Source organism: Balaenoptera musculus, chromosome 7, assembly GCF_009873245.2.
Source record: "Balaenoptera musculus isolate JJ_BM4_2016_0621 chromosome 7, mBalMus1.pri.v3, whole genome shotgun sequence".
In the NCBI taxonomy this organism is placed as follows: Eukaryota; Metazoa; Chordata; class Mammalia; order Artiodactyla; family Balaenopteridae; genus Balaenoptera; species Balaenoptera musculus.
The window spans coordinates 79,364,667-79,383,402 of NC_045791.1; the positions used below are offsets into that span (position 1 = coordinate 79,364,667).

At 36.4% G+C, this 18,736-nt stretch overlaps 1 protein-coding gene across 8 annotated transcripts in view; it reads right to left on the bottom strand.

The window, feature by feature from the left end:
- ALS2 (alsin Rho guanine nucleotide exchange factor ALS2) overlaps positions 1 to 18,736 on the bottom strand; it is an 88,652-nt gene that overhangs the window by 58,515 nt on the left and 11,401 nt on the right. For 6 of the 8 annotated variants that reach the window (XR_005020558.1, XM_036857367.1, XM_036857362.1 and 3 more), the window contains exons 2-7: positions 13,123 to 13,202; positions 11,720 to 11,874; positions 7,950 to 8,887; positions 4,679 to 5,051; positions 2,104 to 2,272; positions 1,084 to 1,180 (exon numbers count right to left, since the gene is read on the bottom strand). Coding sequence is in view for 7 of the 8 variants with exons in the window: in XM_036857367.1 (XP_036713262.1) it covers positions 1,084 to 1,180; positions 2,104 to 2,272; positions 4,679 to 5,051; positions 7,950 to 8,887; positions 11,720 to 11,874; positions 13,123 to 13,142 (1,752 nt within the window). In the remaining variant the exon portion in view is untranslated. Of the gene's footprint in view, positions 1 to 1,083; positions 1,181 to 2,103; positions 2,273 to 4,678; positions 5,052 to 7,949; positions 8,888 to 11,719; positions 11,875 to 13,122; positions 13,203 to 13,895; positions 13,901 to 18,736 lie in introns of all 8 variants that reach the window. The other 2 variants (XM_036857361.1, XM_036857363.1) reach the window with 1 other exon arrangement.

The following is an 18,736-nucleotide window of genomic DNA, read 5'->3' on the forward strand; positions in this document are numbered from 1 at the left end:
GGGAAAACCGCGGTGGGTTGGGGATGGTGGTGTGCTGATTGGGCGATTGGGATTGACATGTATACACTGATGTGTATAAAATGGATGACTAATAAGAACCTGCTGTATAAAAATATAAATAAAATAAAATTCAAAAATTCTAAAAAATAAAAATAAAATTTCTCTCTTTACTCCTATTTTCTTTTATAACTTAGAAGAGTTCTTGAATTTGTGTCATGTGGCTCTACACTTTTCCTATTAACGATGTTCCTATTTCCTTAATACTTTTGTTGTGATTGTGAACAGCTTCTTTTTCCCCAAGTATGCTTTCTGCTTTACCTTATGTATAAAAGAAAGCTAGCAATTTTTATCCTGATTTTGTAACTTGCCACCTTCCTAATTTCTTATTTTTAAGCCTTTTTGATGATTCACCACGTTAATAATAATAAAATCATCCTTTTCTTTCCTAATATTTATATTTATTTAAATGAGCTATAATAGCTTTTTGGCTGTCCTACTATGTGATAGTTAAAATAAAGCACTTAAAGGGTTTAGAATCTTTTATTGACTTTTCCTAAAAAGATAAAGGGACTGATGAAGCATCATTATATGAATATATTTAAGAATAAGTTTGAAAAACTACTTTCCTTAGGAGGGTTTATGCATACGAGCATGGTTTTAAATGATTCTGGAGGTCACTTTCAGGTCCCACAATTTTAAGAGAGAAATGCGTTTTGGTTTCTTAGTGTCTTATTTATGGATTTTCTTCATCAGAAAACAGAAATTCACCAATACCCTAGAAAACTCAGTTCTGTTTTTCCATAAGAGCACGTTATAGAAAGCTTCTTTGTCAAGTAGGTCAATGTTGAATCCAAAGTCTACAGTCACGTGTGTGACTTTAGCCAAGTTACATAATTTCTCTAAACCTCCCTTTCCTCACCTGTAAAATGGAAATAATACAGTGCAATGTAAAACACTGAAAAGATCAAATGAGATACGGGATTGTTGCCTGACACACAGCATATACTCAATAAATGATGGTCCAATCTCATCAGGTTGGCCTTCCATGAAATTAAGATCAGCTTTTAATAGTTTGCCTCCTACCTGGGATTTCGCAGTAAGTGCAAGAGAATGGTAACCACCTGCCTCCAGATGGATTACTTCTTTACCATCCAGACATTTTACACACAACGGTTGAAGCCTTAAAGAAAAACACACACACACACATACAAATTCAAAGTAAGAAGTATTCTCAGCAAGAATCATGGCCTTTCTCAAATTATGGAGTAAGTGCTTTCAAGTAAAAGTAAATATTTCAAAAGAAAACATTAAAATAAAAATACTGGATGTATGTTCAATCTACTCCTAAATATAAATAATTTTGAATGGTTTTAACCTAATTTTTGTCTATTAATCACTAATTAACCACCATAGTTCAGAATCTGTTAAGAATCATAAAACAACTGAATGATTCATATGGCAGAGAATATACTTAGGACAATGAAATATAACCAAAGAGGGGAGTTGTTGTTTTTTTTAACGCATTAGTTGCTTTCACTCTGCTAGGAATAAAAGAGACATTTATATTAACTGGCTGTTTTAGATAATCATTCTATTTACACACTTCCACAAATATCTATTGTTAATATCATAAGAGTTTCTCTTAAACAAAACAGTTTTTCTGTGATGTACATGAATAGACATGGTTTATTACTGTGGTTACAGTTATTCTGGCAGCAGCAGGTAGACCTCTTTCAGGTAAAAAAAAAATTGTTGGTTGTTTTCTGTAAGTTAAAAATTTGAACCATTCACGTGTTCCAATGAAATACAATCTTATCCCAAACACCCCTTTCTGTATTCTAAGATGAATATACATCAAAGAAGAGATGGAAAGATATACCATAGATACTTAAGTCCTTTATTGCTAGAAACAAATTCAAGACTAAGACTGATTGGGGGTGGGAGGTATTTGTTTTGCTTTTTATCAGAGTTAATGGTGTATAATAACCTAGAACTAGAAGAAACCAGATTTCCTCTACGAGGAAATGGAGATTTGGAGACCTTCACAGGAGAGAGGTTATTTGTTTAAGCTAATTTCTAACAGTAAACACTGGCAGCACTCACCTAGGCAGAACATCACCATGCCCCAGCTGTCCTTCCTTCCCTTTCCCCCAGGTCCACACCTCTGTTCTCAGAGAAGGCAGCAGCGCATCCGCTTCTCCACTGTATGTAGGGGTCAGAACCACTGTCCGCGTTTTCACCCGTGCAGCTTTTCTCAAGAGCCTGGGGGAGACTGAAAACAAACCAGCGATACCATGAGGGAGTAGATGGGTGAGAAAAAAGGGACCACTTTAATGAACTGTTGATTTTCAAAGAAATACACTAACATGGTATTTGTGAAGCATATTCTACAGGTTCTCTGCAAAACTGGGGATTAAGTAGTCAAATGAGTTTGGTAAACACTGCCTACTGCATTCTTTCCTCCCTCCTACCTGCCCTGTAGAGATTCACACACATGCATTAGCATGCTAAAGGTGCTGAAAAGTCCTGCAATTAAAAGCCCTGTTTAAATCTGTTTAACCCTGCCCCACTTCCAAACGTTTAGCCACAAAATCCTTTTCTGTATAACATTTGTTATATAGAATGTCTACGTGACATCCTATGGAACTGGTATTCTAAAGAATAAGCTTAACAAAATACTACACTAAGGCTAACAAATATTTTTCCCATTTCAAAGCAGAGTTAAAAGTTAAGCCTTCCCAAATTAAGGTCTAAGTTCAAGCATACTATAAATATTGTAACAAAAGATTTATTTTGGACATAAAACTTAAAAGTTTCTACAGTGAGGAAATGGTTATGAATGGGAAGTACTAAAAAGATTTTGTATTTTGCTGCCTACTTTAAATTACTTTATAGAGAACTTAATAGTTTAAAAAAAGAATGCTGACATCTTTTAGAGTGTCCAAAATTGTAACAAAGGCATACAACGCTGTGTAAATCTTGTACACCAATCTGGTGACAGGATATGTTTTGAAGAAAATGTCACTAGGTATAAACTTAGTCACTTGGTCATTAAGTTATGGGCCACAAAGAAAGTGATCATCCCCGGCTAAGATCACAATCTTTTCTGGTGAGTGTATCATCCACTTGTACATACAAAGACTCAAATATACCTACTTGAGGTTTCCGCAAAGATGTATTCTAGATCATTTTAAAAGAGAGAGAAAAAGAGTACATGGAAAATTTTTCTAAAGATACTTTTAAGTTTACTAAGTAAAATTTAACTTAAGGAAATAAGTCTGTTAGTAGAATTGCATATTTCACATGGTCTAATGGCATGACAAAAATCAATATCCCACATTTGTGGTTCAAGGAGATCTCAAATATTATATTTATACTGAAAATGCTAAAGGACATTTCAGAATAAGAACATTTTGGCCCAAGATTATCCTTCAGACTTAGCAGAATTCATGGGATACACACACACACACACACACACACACACACACACACACACATACAATCAGGACTAGGGTTTTATTTGCACAGATGAATCTAGTGGCAATGAGAATCAGGAGGCAGGATAGCAAAAGTGCTCAGTGGCACAAGAGAGAGCAGTAAGTAGAACAAGGGTAGGGAATAGGGACATAGCAGAAAAGGTAAGTTTTAGTCTAGTCTAGGATTCCTAACTTCCTAACCACTGGTTTATACCATTTTGTGCAAAGCTCTAAACTATAGCCCATGGGTCAAATATAGTCCACTGCCTGTTTTTGTAAATAAAGATTTACTGGAATATAGCTCATTTATTTATGTATTGTTTATGACTGCTTTTAAGCAAAGTCAAATAGTTGTAACAGAGACTGTATGGCCTACAAATCACAAAATATTTCTCTTTAGCTCTTTATAGAGAAAGTTTGCCAGGAACCCCCTGGCGGTTCAGCAGTTAGGACTCCGCGCTTTCACTGTCAAGGGCACAGGTTCAATCGCTGGTCAGGGCAAAAAAAAAAAAAAAGAGAACGTTTGCCAACCCCTGGTTGATCTAATCCAATACTTCTCGAACTTTAATGTGCATGCTCATCACCTTGGGATCTTGTTATAATGTAAATTCTGATTCACTAAGTTTGGTATGGAGCCTGAAATCCTGCATTTCTAACCAACTCCCAGATGCTGCTGATGTTGCTGGTCTGCAGGCCACCTTGAGAAGCAAAAGTCCGGATGACTGAGACTCCTGAACTGAGTGAGAAACGTAGAAGAAACAACTGTGCAATAGTCTCAATATTCTAAGAAGTTGATTGCTAATGGTTTCAGAAAATGAAGCTTTCTCTTACTGAAGCTTAAAATCGTCTTCACTTTCAGGGCAAGTACATTAACTCCTCATTTACCCAATGATCACATCTGCAACTTCATCGATCTGGAGTCCAGGCTCACCCAGGAAATAAGGAGGCTACTGCTACATTCCAGAACAATCAAATAAGACTCAAAACAAGGTTCATAAGCAGAAGCAGGTATTATGAAAAAGCGAGCGTCTGAAGTTATTTCTAAAGCAGAGAAACATGTAGCTTTTAAAAAGCTATTTAATTAAATAAATTTTGACATGTGAGTATGTTAGGAAAGCGAATTTATTATAACACAGCATGTGATGTCAGGAGCATCTTGGATTCACCAAAAGTCAACTCACAAAAGCTGGTTATTTCCTTACCTTGTGACAACAATCCAGGGAGAGAGAGTCTTCGGCTGCCTCCCTCTGATTCTTCTTCTCTGATATCCACAAGACTTGAACTCTTCTTTCCTTGCATGGACTCCTGTTTAACCTGTTCTTCTCTGCTATCTTTCAGACCTTCTGGGCCTATGGGACTACTGCCCATAGGCAGTATGCCTGCCTGAGCTCCAGGTTCACAAGGGGCTGTACTGTAAAAGTTCACAACTTTCTTAAGAGACAAGGTCCCAGCTTCATATGTAGCAGCCACTCTCACACCAACAGCAGATGCACAAGAGACCACTAGGCTGTTCAGGGCTGAAGTGCTTGTGGTTGCCGGACTGTGAAGATTAGGAATCGCTTCTGCTACAGGAGGCTAAAATATGCACACATAAAAAAGTATATAAAAATATAATCCCGTATATAACAAGCAAGCAATAAAAAGAAAGTGTAACATCTATCACTATTTGCAAATATAAGAACCTAAAACAACAAGAGGTCTCTTCATCTCCAACCTAAAGGCATCCCTTCTTGATCACAGATTTAACACATTAGATGGAAATGAGTACTTAAAATACAGTTCCTTATCAAAAGTACTTCCTTTTGTTTGAGTGGTGTTTTATCATGGTATTTAAAAATAGGTCCCAGCTGCTTGTATAAAATAAACACAGTAGAAGGGAGAGGGGAGGGAAGGTATGGAAAACATTGCCTTCAATATGAGGTAATAGCCCTGGATACAAGGTTGAAAAAATGCAAGTTTTATTATTGATCACTGCTAGGAAAAATTACACAGATTTTTACTAAGAAATAATGAGAAAAAACTACATTTTAAGAAGAAAAGGCTTTTCCTAAAATGTTTTATGAACACAAATTTATATATGGCATACACAGGCAGAAAAATAAGTTATACCTCTAAACTATCCGCCCCCAAACTATGTTCTGAAATTTTTGTCCTTCTACTGTCTCATCAAGAGTTATTTTCCATGACCCAGGGGCAAGGTAAACTGAAAGATTACCTTTGCTCTCGCTACCATCGAGCAATGTGGTAGGTTAATCATTAAACATTTGGATCCAAGGTTCTTGGTGTTATTCACAGCTGTATTAGAAAGCCAACTAAAGTTTTCTGATATCTTAGTGACAAATCAGTTAAAACGTACTCTGAGCTGTCAAGCACCACTGTTTACTAAAAAAGAAAATCACTAGATGTACCTACTAACACACGAAAAAGCTTTTGGGTCATGAGCATAGGTCACAATGAAAATTTTGTTTCCTATGCTACCCAAAGATCCCAAGGGGTGGGAGGGTGTGTGTGTGTATCTTAATTTGTCCTGAATTGCAAACCAAACCAAAAAAATTTTTTAACACTGGCTTCTGATTTTCTTAAAGGAAATAATTCCTGTTCCCTGCATAGTGCCTGACATGTAGTAGGCACTCAATACATTTTGTTCAATTAAATACTAAATTCAACAAAATGTGAGTCTTTAATTAAAATATCCAACAAAATAAACAAATATACCATGTTAAAAAAGATAAATACAAAGCCTATTACTTCCTTGGTGACACAGTTCTCATAACTTGTTCAGAAAAACTGGTGTCACTATTTCCACCATCTATTTACAAAAGCTCATAACAGAAGCAGTGATGGTATTTCGGGGTGACTAATTTAGGGAGTTCTTACCATTAGGTGGAGGAAAGTCAAAAAAACTCTACCTTATATAAACTTTAAACTATTGTTCTAACTGGCTCCTCTACTTAATTATATTTAACAATTCATAAAATAAGTAAATAAATAAAACAAAAACACGTGCCCAGCAATTTTGATGGAAGACATAATTTCAGGAGTTCCAATCAACCAATAGCAAAATGCAAAAATGAAATATATGCTTCATTGCCAAATACTTTGGTTTATTTCACAAACGTGAGATATTCTTTCAATTACATCTGGCCAGAAGAAAAAAACTTGTCCTAAGCCACATAAATTCCTAATGGTTAGCTGTATGATTGAGACACTATTTACAAAGATGGAATTACACTTAAACACACACTGCCAAAACTAGCATAGGTAACCAAAACTTCAAATGTTTAACCAAACAGGTCCAAAGGACAGTGCAATTTCAATGATGATAATCTATTATTCAAATAAACAGTATACAGTAAACTTTTAACTACAACGTTAATAAATCAGAGAAATGACTTCTGGAAAGTCAAAATCTAACTTTTTTATAAGCATGTACGAGTCCTGTTAAATTATTACTTTTGCTTTGTTTAGATTTTTCTTTCTCCAAACAGCTTCTTAATAAAAAAAAAAAAAAATCAAACATCTACAAGGTTCGGTGAGTAGACTGTGAAATAAAAACTGTTTCTAAAAACACCTCTAAGCCACGTTCCCATTCTGAACCAGTAAACAACAATGATAAAGAATCCAGAAGCTATGTGGTTTCAAAAACCTGAAAACAACGCCACAAGGCAGCTCTTTTATGATTAGTTTTTTGGGTTTTTTTTGAGACTTAACCACTGGACCACCAAGGAAGTCCCTAGGATTATATGTTTTTGTTTAGATTTGTTTTCTTAGAGTTTTGGAAAAGCAAAAGCAAAAGGCTTCCACTAAGAGTAAAAAAACAAGTATCCTTTAGAACAATTTGTTTTAAGTAGGGAGACACAGCTTACTACATGCCCCTGGTAAATAGCTTTTCTCCACTTACTACAAGTTTTCAAAGTGAAAGTAGTTTAAACGAGATGAAGAGAATACTAAACCCTCTGCCCAGTGATGCCCAGTAAGGACCACTGGCATAACTGAAAAGAATTCGAACAATATGTAATGCCAGTCAGTTTCAAGTCTGCCTATAATCAAGGGATCCGCCACACAGCAACCTTCTCTGATAAAGAAGGAAAGGATTTTTCTCAATAGTATCTGAAGAGTGCTACAAATACAGATAAGAGAATTCTTTGTGAATATATAGTCATGTTAGATTAAACTCTTCAGGAGCCCACCTTAGCCATGGGGGGAAAAGTACTTGGGAAAAAAAAATGGGATTCTTCTACTTACAAAACAAGCCCAGAATAACATCTTTCAACATCATAAATAAAGGGCCAGAATTTGAACATAAAGAGTAATTTTGAATTAATCCAGGGTTTTCCTTATCTAGGCTTGCATGATAAGACAGATTAATAGTCAAACTCAAAAAATAAAAAAAGGTACCAACCCTTAGGTATTTTAAAGTTTCTCAAGAAAACTCATATGGTTCAACTTTATATTATAAAATTCAGCAGGTACCTGAGGTGGCACTGGCTTTTCACCATTCTCTGAGTTCTCTCTTACTGCATGATCTGACAGTTTCTGCACGTATTCATTTACTGCCTGAGTGTCAGGGTATGATGGTACACTTCTTGCAGAAGAAATTTCAGTTGTTCCCATGACATCTTGTGGGGAGGAAATGGTCTCAACACTTGCGGTCTGAACATTTCCAACATTCAGTTCGGTAGCAGCAGGCAGCTCATTTTGTGCGAAGGTGTTCTCAAACACTTCTCCCTGGCCATCAAGGGTTTCAGTGGAGGGGCTGATGGCAGTGCTGGCCTGGTTTTCTGACTGGGATTCTGACAGTGTCACACCTAATGGACAGCAATGGCTGTCTGATATAATCACATGGTCTTCTTTGTCAGTCATTGTAATTAACAGCTGGCTGCACTGGTTACATCTTTCTGGCACCGGCTTCAGATCCTGGGAAGGGAGGCACTGCACCAGGGCTAAGCTGTGGAACGCACCACAGGCAACTTGGAGCACTACTCGCCCAGCAAGATGTTCCACCTTTTGTGGCTTTGTCACTGGGAAGGTAGTGGTAATGAGACCCAACTGACAACCGGTACCCCATGCCCAAATCTCTCTGCTTAGGGACAATGCCAGAGTGTGCTCCTCGCCACATGCCAACTGCAAGACCCTGACCGCTAACAAAGGACTGGTCTCGGAATCAGAAATGCTGACAGGATTTGGTTCCGGCACATACTGCTGGTTAGCGACCGCACACTGGCCAGCAGAGTTCTCCCCCCACATGTACACTACGCCGCTTTCTGTCACTGCTCCGCTGTGGAAACTCCCTGTTGCCACAGTAACGACATACTGCCCAACCAGCACCTCTTCTAGAACGGGGCTACTCGGACAAATCTCTGCTGGTTCACTTCTCCAGGGGAGAGTCCCAAAGCTGTAGACCTCACCATCTGAAGGTTTTAAAAAAAAAGAAAAAAAAAAAAAGGGAGGGAGTTAGTGAATTAACTAGAAATTTTATCAGCTAACTTTTAGTCCCCTCTAGGTTTAACAAAATAGAATTTTTTTTTCTTTTTTTAATTTTCAAAAGCACAGTTGTAGAAATTTGGTTGAAGAAGATAGCATTCCACACTTATTAATCTTTTAACAAATAACATCTTTTAACATTCTGAAAAATAGTGACAATTTCTACAAATTGCAGGAGACTACTTCAAATGAAGGGTATTGCTCCTCTCCTTCAGCCTTATCCTACAAACTCCTAGCATCGATCCGTTACTGATGGCTACCATTGCAGGCTATTACAGAAGCAGATTCCAAGAGTTCAAAGACAAAATAATGATCATGACATGATCAGATAAAATAAGCAGAAGATAAAACAGACACATTCGCTAATATCTACAACATTCACTACTACTGAATAAGTCAGAGCAGCAAAAAATTATGCAATGACATAAAAATATTAGAGATTCACTTTGGCCAAAACTATGAAATTAGCTTTATACCTCCACGTTGGACTGAGAGCACCAATGTTAACATGACGTGTGTACCATACTATGTATAATTTTTAAATGTTATTTATAATATATATTGTGTACTAGATAGCCTTCCTGAGGTGTCATTTGTTTAAAAAGCAAATCACAACAAAACAAAGAAAAAAAACAAATGAAGCCATGACTGGCTAGCTTTAGAATTAAAAGGGAAGGCACCAGTGAGTTGGGTACATGAATGATGATAACCTATTTGTGTTCACGTGTGCTACCAAGTCATAGTTTTACTGCAGGTATTGGGGAAATATGGGGGTATGTGCAAATGATTTATGCTAGCTCAAACACTCGAATGGAACAAAGACTTGGCCATGGGTTTTGAAAAATATTAAACAAAGCCCACCATCCTTTCTTTCCTATGTGACCAGAGGGTCACCCACTTTTTTTTAAATTAATGAAAATAGGTACTATTTTTCCTCCACAAAGCAGCAATTGAGTTGCTGATGAAAAAAAGGCATACTTTATCTTTGGCCTATTACACATGGCAGATACAGTTATATACTCAAATTAACTCACTACAACATCTATGTAAGGAAAAACACAATAGTGGCTAGAGGGAAGATCAGCTTTTATTAGGGAATTTCTAATTTGGATAGAGTACTGAGAAAATAAGCTCACTGGTTAAGATCTTTTAAACTTTTCTTCCCAAGTGATATAACACACTTGCAACAGTTCACCAGCACTTTCAATTGGTATTATATTCCATTAGAATAACAGTCTCTCCAGAGCAAATTGCAGAGAAGTGAATACTTAGACATCATTTTTTTAACCTGGAATACCTCAAAAATAGTGAGTCAATGAGGTGTCCTCATTGAATTATGAGCTAATGGTTAAATTGAATAGAGACAAAGCTTGAAAATTTCTAGTATTCAATCAGTACCATTTCCTCACTTAGAAAAGAAAGTACCTGAGATCTTTGTGCCATTTCAAGCTACACATTTGTGTGAGCTGAGATTTTTTGTTACTTTGACACTTAAACCAGAACACTGCTTAAACATGAACATAGGTTATTTACATTTTTTTTTAAAGTTTTCCCTCAGTTTTCCCAGGCTTTTAGGTTTGATTCTATATATTTAAAGAGATCATGCTCATGAAGGATTACTAAATATCTTACTGAGGGGCTAATAAAACGACAGTAACAGAATTCTACTTATACAAGCTTGAGAACTATAGATTTTGAAGCCCATAGGGCAGGTACTGGATATAGTTCACATTTGAAAAGTAAGGCTTTCTCCAAATTCTGGCCTAATACAATAATAATAATAGTATTATGTATTATTATAATAAAAGTGACATAATAATAAAGAAATTAGAAAGAAATCCATGTTTGTCCCAAAAAGCCACCATGGTCAGATTTAAGCTTTGTTTCCTAGAATCTGTCTTCCCTTAGTTCCTACAAGGAAAATACCAAAGCATTGTTAAATACTTAGTAAATACTTACAGAGTAGAAATTTATAAATTAGTGAAGCTGATGGCAGTCCTGACCCAAATCAAATTTGCCAAGACTTAGTTGGTAAAGTGCCATCAAAATTAAAGGCAGCTCTCTATATAAATTATAGCCTATGTTTCTGATATAGATTTGTAGATTTTATTATATGTCCTTAAGAGCTGCTACTTATGCCTGATAAAAATGGTACTGAGACAGTACAGCCAAGAGATTTAAAAAGCAAATTTTGAAATTAGACTCTCTGGGTTCCCATCCTAACTCTGACCCTTTAAATAGTCGTGTGTGCTTGGGAAAACAATTTAACCTCCCTGACCTTCAGCTTCCTCATCTGTGAAGTGGGCATAATAACAGCAGATACCTCATAAGGTGGTTGTGAGGACTCAATGAGATAATACATATAAAGTGCCTAGTGCAGTGCCTGGCACATATAATTGTTTAATAAACATTAGCTATTATTAGCATTATTATTCTGATACATTTAATGAACAAAGGTATAGTAAAAGGGTCTCTGAATACATAATCTTTTAAAAAATCTAATTTTTCATGTACTTATCAGTACTAAAATTTTTAAACTATAATTCTCCCTTTTATTCTAGTTATGGTACATCTTAAATATAAGAACTAACCTGATTTCTGATAAAGGGAGTAAGAACATATTTTGAAAACAAAAAAAGCATAAGTTCCAGCAAAGTTCACTCAGAATCCCTCGTACCCAGTAACTCTCAGCTGCTCCTACACGCTCCGACACTGGTCAGAGTCTCAGTTAGTGTTGGCTAAGCCGTTCTTTTCAATACCTTCAGTCAGAAGAACTCCATGTTTCACTCCAAGGGCCGCATGAAGAACAGTCTTTCCTCCCCAGCCTGGCAATCTCTCTGGTGTTACAGAACGGGAGCCTGCCTGCCACACATGGACCAGGCCTCTTTCTTTGGATCCTTCAGCTTCTGTTGAGCTACAAACATCAAGAAAAATAGCTTAAAAATAGCTTGGTCCTCCAGTTCAGAACTGTATCTTTTGTCCTTCATACTGTCATGAGATTTATACCTTTTACCAGTACATGGGTGACTGAGTCAGATAGTTTAGCACCTATTTTATGGCGTGGTTATGACACAGGAGCAGAGGTAAAATTACTATTTATATAAACGACTTGAGGATAAACCCACAAATTACTTATCTCTATCTAAGAAGCAAACAAAACCTGGGCTATTGTTTGAAGTTTTCTGATTTAAAATTTCAAGATTCTTACTTCTCAGTACATTAACTCCTTGTTTAGATGTTAAAGTTATAACATGCCCCAAGTTGGAGTCTTATTTTAAATTTTTAGTTTTTAATTTGGTATTTTAAAAAAAAGTATTTGATGAGAAAGACAGAAGGAATAGGGATCCATGTTTCCCTTTATACCGAGTTTAAGCTCTATAATTCCTATTTAAATTTTTAAGAATTAAATTTATAACAGGTACCAGTAAAATCCTTCATGCTTTACTCACGTTCTAGCCAAAGAATTCTATCCATCTGATAACCCTAGTTCAAAGAACATAAAACACACAGCTGCATAACAAGACCGTATCCCAACTGCCTCCCTTTCCAAGAAAAGGCCACATTAACATACTCTGGGTTTCCCTTTATATAAAATTTTCCTTTGTGTTGCCATTGATGGGGCATTTATTTTCATATTCTTTTTTCTAGAACACTGATGCCAATATTTTAATGAGGCACAGAAACTTTTTTTGGTTTTCTTTATTTTCTAATACCTAGGATTTTCTCTACTTTTGTTAAATAATATTCATCTAAACTGTAATTAGGCATAACCATGTTTTTATGAAAGGAAAGCCACAAACCTAACCCTCCTTTCAAAATATCATTCATGGTGCCGAGTTCTCTAAGGATAGAATTACAATTAATAAAGCTGCTTTTGAAAACCTGAAATTATGTGTGACAAAAAAAAAATGGCTTCAAAAGCTTTAAAATGGTGAAGATATTTTGTGCCTTTTATAAGCATAAGAAAGGAACTAGCAACAAAGTGTACCGCTAGCAAGCTTTATTGTAATTATCTTACTCTCTTTACCAATCAACACAAATGTCACTATTCCTACTTAATAGCCATCAACAAGAAAATTAAACTGAAGAGAAGCTACACATAAGTGGAACTGTCTGCTGTGTTTTCCTAGAAGGGTAGGGGAAAAGGAAAAAATGATTTTACCTTTTCTTCTTTGAGTCCATCGGTCAGTGGGAGCACTCCATCACCAAATCATTCCCTCCTTGCAAAACGTATATAAAACCCTAAATGGCAAAACACAGGTAAGCACAAAGAGCAGTGAAAGAGCACTTTGCTATTTTATCTGTCAGATTTAAAAAAAAAGAAGAAAAAAGGCAGCTCTCCAACAAGTGCACATTCACTGGGCAATAAATATGCAGCAAAACTATTTAAACTATTTCATATCCTGCCTGCCAAAGTCGAATCTCTAGACTGAGCCTGCCCACTGGGCTTATAAAAATGCCTGTTGATCGTCAAATGTAATGTCAAAGTGAGAAAAGACTACCCACAACCTAGCTGTACTTTGTCAGGCAACAGATTTTTTTCATTTGTTTTTTATTATAAATAAGTTCAATCTGAAAACTCAATGTGTTAAGCATTCATTACACACAAATTAAGGCTACTTTTTAAATGCTGCTGGGACATATGAACACTTAAATACCAATTAAGTAAACAAGAATTTCTTGGGGCTTCCCTGGTGGTGCAGTGGTTAAGAATCCGCCTGCCAATGCAGGGGACACGGGTTCGAGCCCTGGTCCCGGAAGATCCCACATGCTGTGGAACAACTAAGCCCGTGCACCACAACTACTGAGCCTGTGATCTAGAGCCCGCGAGCCACAACTACTGAAGCCCACGCGCCTAGAGCCTGTGCTCCAAAACAAGAGACGCCACCGTAATGGGAAGCCTGCACACCGCAATGAAAAGGAATCCCCTCTCACCTCAACTAGAGAAAGCCCACGTGCAGCAGCGAAGATCCAACGCAGCCAAAAATAAATAAATAAAATAAATTAATTTAAAAAAAAAAAAGAATTTCTGCAATCTCTCCAGTAATGTATCAGATTCAAACAGTTTTAATTTCATTTTCCAGTAATGCACACACACAAAATTACATCATTAAAACAAAGTTTTCCATGTATTGGAACTATCAATGTTTACCCCAAATCAACCTCAATTCAAAACCATAATCCAAAGGGCTGGAAGAAAGAAGTCTGAATTTAAAATATCTATTTTTAAATCTACCATTTAATAGAAAAGAGCTATATGAAAATAACAGTACAAATATCATGACCCATCATTTCAGAAACTCAATGTTTAATAAAGTAAGAGCTAGAAATATTGACAGGCAGACAGAAACGCTCAATGCATTTCAACTAAGAAATTCACATTTTTAAGGGCACCAAAATTCATGAAAATAAGAGCAACGGGGTTTTAGATGTGTGAATGATAAAAATACTGGGGCCAAATTCATTATTTTTCTGCAAAAGGGTATGGCATCGTCACTGTGCTTTGAAAAGAGCCCACACCAGCAGGAGTGATGTAAGACCATCTGTTTACCCCAGGTTGCCTGTGAATTCTTACAGTTTCCCATCTGTATATCTGGAGGAAATTACTCTCTACCTAATGCTTATTTTAGAAAGATTTTGACTCATTCAAAGTTGGATTAAGGGTACATGTAAATGAAAGAGATATCTGAACAGATTTAATAAATGCTATTCATTTAATAAATATGATTACTAAGTGATACTATGCTTTGTGTGTGATAGTAATTAACTTTTAATAAAATGTACAGTTCACAGCATACAGAAAAGTTCTGAGGCCAGGTCTAACCTATGCTTATCTATGAGAGATCAGGGAGTAACTGGTCCCTTGATAAAAGTTAAACAATGCCCAGGGGGAAACCAGAGAACTGCTCTGGGAGGGTGTGGGAGTGCACAAGCACACTTCATGCAACTGATTCACTGTTTGTAAACCAAATTGTGTCCTACTGCCTGTCAATCAAAACTGTTGAGAATCGGTAAAATGAATAAAGCAGCTGACCTTCTCTTTTGGTGTCATATTTTTGAATACACTGTTTTCTTAAAGTGGATTACTCCTTATGCCACATGATTTCTAACCAACATTCATTTTTTCAAATCCAAATGGAATTAAAACTCTACAAACTGTCTTGCAACTTTGTTACTTACTATATAATGATTCCCAAGATACCATGTCCTAATGCCCAGAAACTGTGGATATGTTAGGTTACATGGCAAAGGGGAAGTAAAGCTCCTAATCAGCTTGTTTTAAGTTGGGGAGATTATCCTAGTTATCCAGATGGACTCAGCATAATCACAGAGTCCTTAAAAGAGGAAGAGACAACAAGCCTCTTAGATAGCCACATCCACCACAGGGCAGACAGCAGAAGCAAGAAGAACTACAGTCCTGCAGCCTGTGGAACAATAACCACATTCACAGAAAGACAGACAAGATGAAAAGGCAGAGGGCTATGGACCAGATGAAGGAACAAGATAAAACCCCAGAAAAACAACTATGGAGATAGGCAACCTTCTAGAAAAAGAATTCAGAATAATGATAGTGAAGATGATCCAGGACCTCGGAAAAAGAATGGAGGCAAAGATCGAGAACATGCAAGAAATGTTTAACACAGACCTAGAAGAATTCAAGAACAAAAAACCAGAGATGAACAATACAATAACTGAAATGAAAACTACACTCGAAGGAATCAATAGCAGAATAACTGAGGCAGAAGAACGGATAAGTGACCTGGAAGACAGAATGGTGGAATTCACTGCTACGGAACAGAATAAAGAAAAAAGAATGAAAAGAAATGAAGACAGCCTCAGAGACCTCTGGGACAACATTAAACACAACAACATTCACATTATAGGGGTCCCAGAAGGAGAAGAGAGAGAGAAAGGACCGGAGAAAATATCTGAAGAGATTATAGTCAAAAACTTCCCTAACACGGGAAAGGAAATAGCCACCCAAGTCCAGGAAGCACAGAGAGTCCCATACAGGATAAACCCAAGGAGAAACAAGCTGAGACACACAGTAATCAAACTGGCAAAAATTAAAGACAAAGAAAAATTATTGAAAGCAGCAAGGGAAAAATGACAAAAACATGCAAGGGAACTCCCATAAGGTTAACAGCTGATTTCTCAGCAGAAGCTCTACAAGCCAGATGGGAGTGGCATGATACACTTAAAGTGACGAAAGGGAAGAAACTACAACCAAGATTACTCTACCCGGCAAGGATCTCATTCAGATTCAATGGAGAAATCAAAAGCTTTACAGACAAGCAAAAGTTAAGAGAATTCAGCACCACCAAACTAGCCCTACAACAATGCTAAAGGAACTTCTCTAAGTGAGAAACACAAGAGAAGAAAAGGACCTACAAAAACAAACCCAAAGCAATTAAGAAAATGGTTATAGGAACATACATATCGATAATTACCTTAAACGTGAATGGATTAAATGCTCCAACCAAAAGACAAAGGCTTGCTGAATGGATACAAAAACAAGACCCATATATATGCTGTCTACAAGAGACTCACTTCAGACCTAGGGACACATATAGACTGAAAGTGAGGGGATGGAAAAAGATACTCCATGCAAATGGAAATCAAAAGAAAGCTGGAGTAGCAATACTCATATCAGATAAAATAGACTTTAAATCAAAGAATGTTACAAGACACAAGGAAGGACACAACATAATGATCAAGGGATCAATCCAAGAAGAAGATATAACAATTATAAATATATATGCACCCAACATAGGAGCACCTCAATACATAAGGCAACTGCTCACAGCTATAAAAGAGGAAATCGACAGTAACACAATAATAGTGGGGGACTTTAACACCTCACTTACACCAATGGACAGATCATCCAAAAATGAAAATTAATAAGGAAACACAAGCTTTAAATGACACAACAGACCAGATAGATTTAATGGATACTTATAGGACATTCCATCCAAAAACAGCAGATTACACTTCCTTCGCAAGTGCACATGGAACGGAACATTCTCCAGGATAGATCACATCTTGGGTCACAAATCAAGCCTCAGTAAATTTAAGAAAATTGAAATCATATCAAGCATCTTTTCTGACCACAATGCTATGAAATTAGAAATCAATTACAGGGAAAAGAACGTAAAAAACACAAACACATGGAGGCTAAACAATACGTTACCAAATAACCAAGAAGTCACTGAAAAAATCAAAGAGGAAATAAAAAATTACCTAGAGACAAATGACAATGAAAACATGACGATCCAAAACCTATGGGATGCAGCAAAAGCAGTTCTAAGAGGAAAGTTTACAGCTATAAAAGCCTACCTCAAGAAACAAGAAAAATCTCAAATAAACAATCTAAACTTACACCTGAAGGAACTAGAGAAAGAAGAACAAACAAAACCCAAAGTTAGCAGAAGGAAAGAAATCATAAAGATCAGAGCAGAAATAAATGAAATAGAAACAAAGAAAACAATAGCAAAGATCAATAAAACTAAAAGCTGGTTCTTTGAGAAGATTAACAAAATTGATAAACCACTGGCCAGACTCATCAAGAAAAAGAAGGAGAGGACTCAAATCAATAAAATGAGAAATGAAAAAGGAGAAGTTACAACAGACACTGCAGAAATACAAAGCATCCTAAGAGACTACTACAAGCAACTCTATGCCAATCAAATGGACAACCTGGAAAAAATGGACAAATTCTTAGAAAGGTATAACCTTCCAAGACTGAACCAGGAAGAAATAGAAAATATGAACAGAACAATCACAAGTAATGAAATTGAAACTGTGATTAAAAATCTTCCAACAAACAAAAGTCCAGGACCAGATGGCTTCACAGGTGAATTCTATCAAACATTTAGAGAAGAGCTAACACCCATCCTTCTCAAACCCTTCCAAAAAGTTGCAGAGGAAGGAACACTCCCAAACTCATTGTATGAGGCCACCATCACCCCGATACCAAAACCAGACAAAGATACTACAAAAAAAGAAAATTATAGACCAATATCACTGATGAATATAGATGCAAAAATCCTCAACAAAATACTAGCAAACAGAATCCAACAACACATTAAAAGGATCATACACGACGATCAAGTGGGATTTATCCCAGAGATGCAAGGATTCTTCAATACACACAAATCAATCAACGTGATACAGCATATTAACAAACTCAAAGAAGAAAAACCATATGATCATCTCAATAGCAGCAGAAAAAGCTTTGGACAAAATTCAACACCCATTTATAATAAAAACTCTCCAGAAAGTGGGCATAGAGGGAACCTACCTCAACATAATAGAGGCCATATACAACAAACCCACAGCAAACATCATTCTCAATGGTGAAAAACTGAAAGCATTTCCTCCAAGATCAGGAACAAGACAAGGATGTCCACTCTCACCACTATTATTCAACATAGTTTTGGAAGTCCTAGCCACGGCAATCAGAGAAGAAAAAGAAATTAAAGGAATAAAAATTGGAAAAGAAGAAGTAAAAGTGTCACTGTTTGCAGATGACATGATACTATACATAGAGAATCGTAAAGATGCCACCAGAAAACTACTAGAGCTAATCAATGAATTTGGTAAAGCTGCAGGATACAAAATTAATGCACAGAAATCTCTTGCATTCCTATACACTAATGATGAAAAATCTGAAAGAGAAATTATGGAAACACTCCCATTTACCACTGCAACAAAAAGAATAAAATACCTAGGTATAAACCTACCTAGGGAGACAAAAGACCTGTATGCAGAAAACT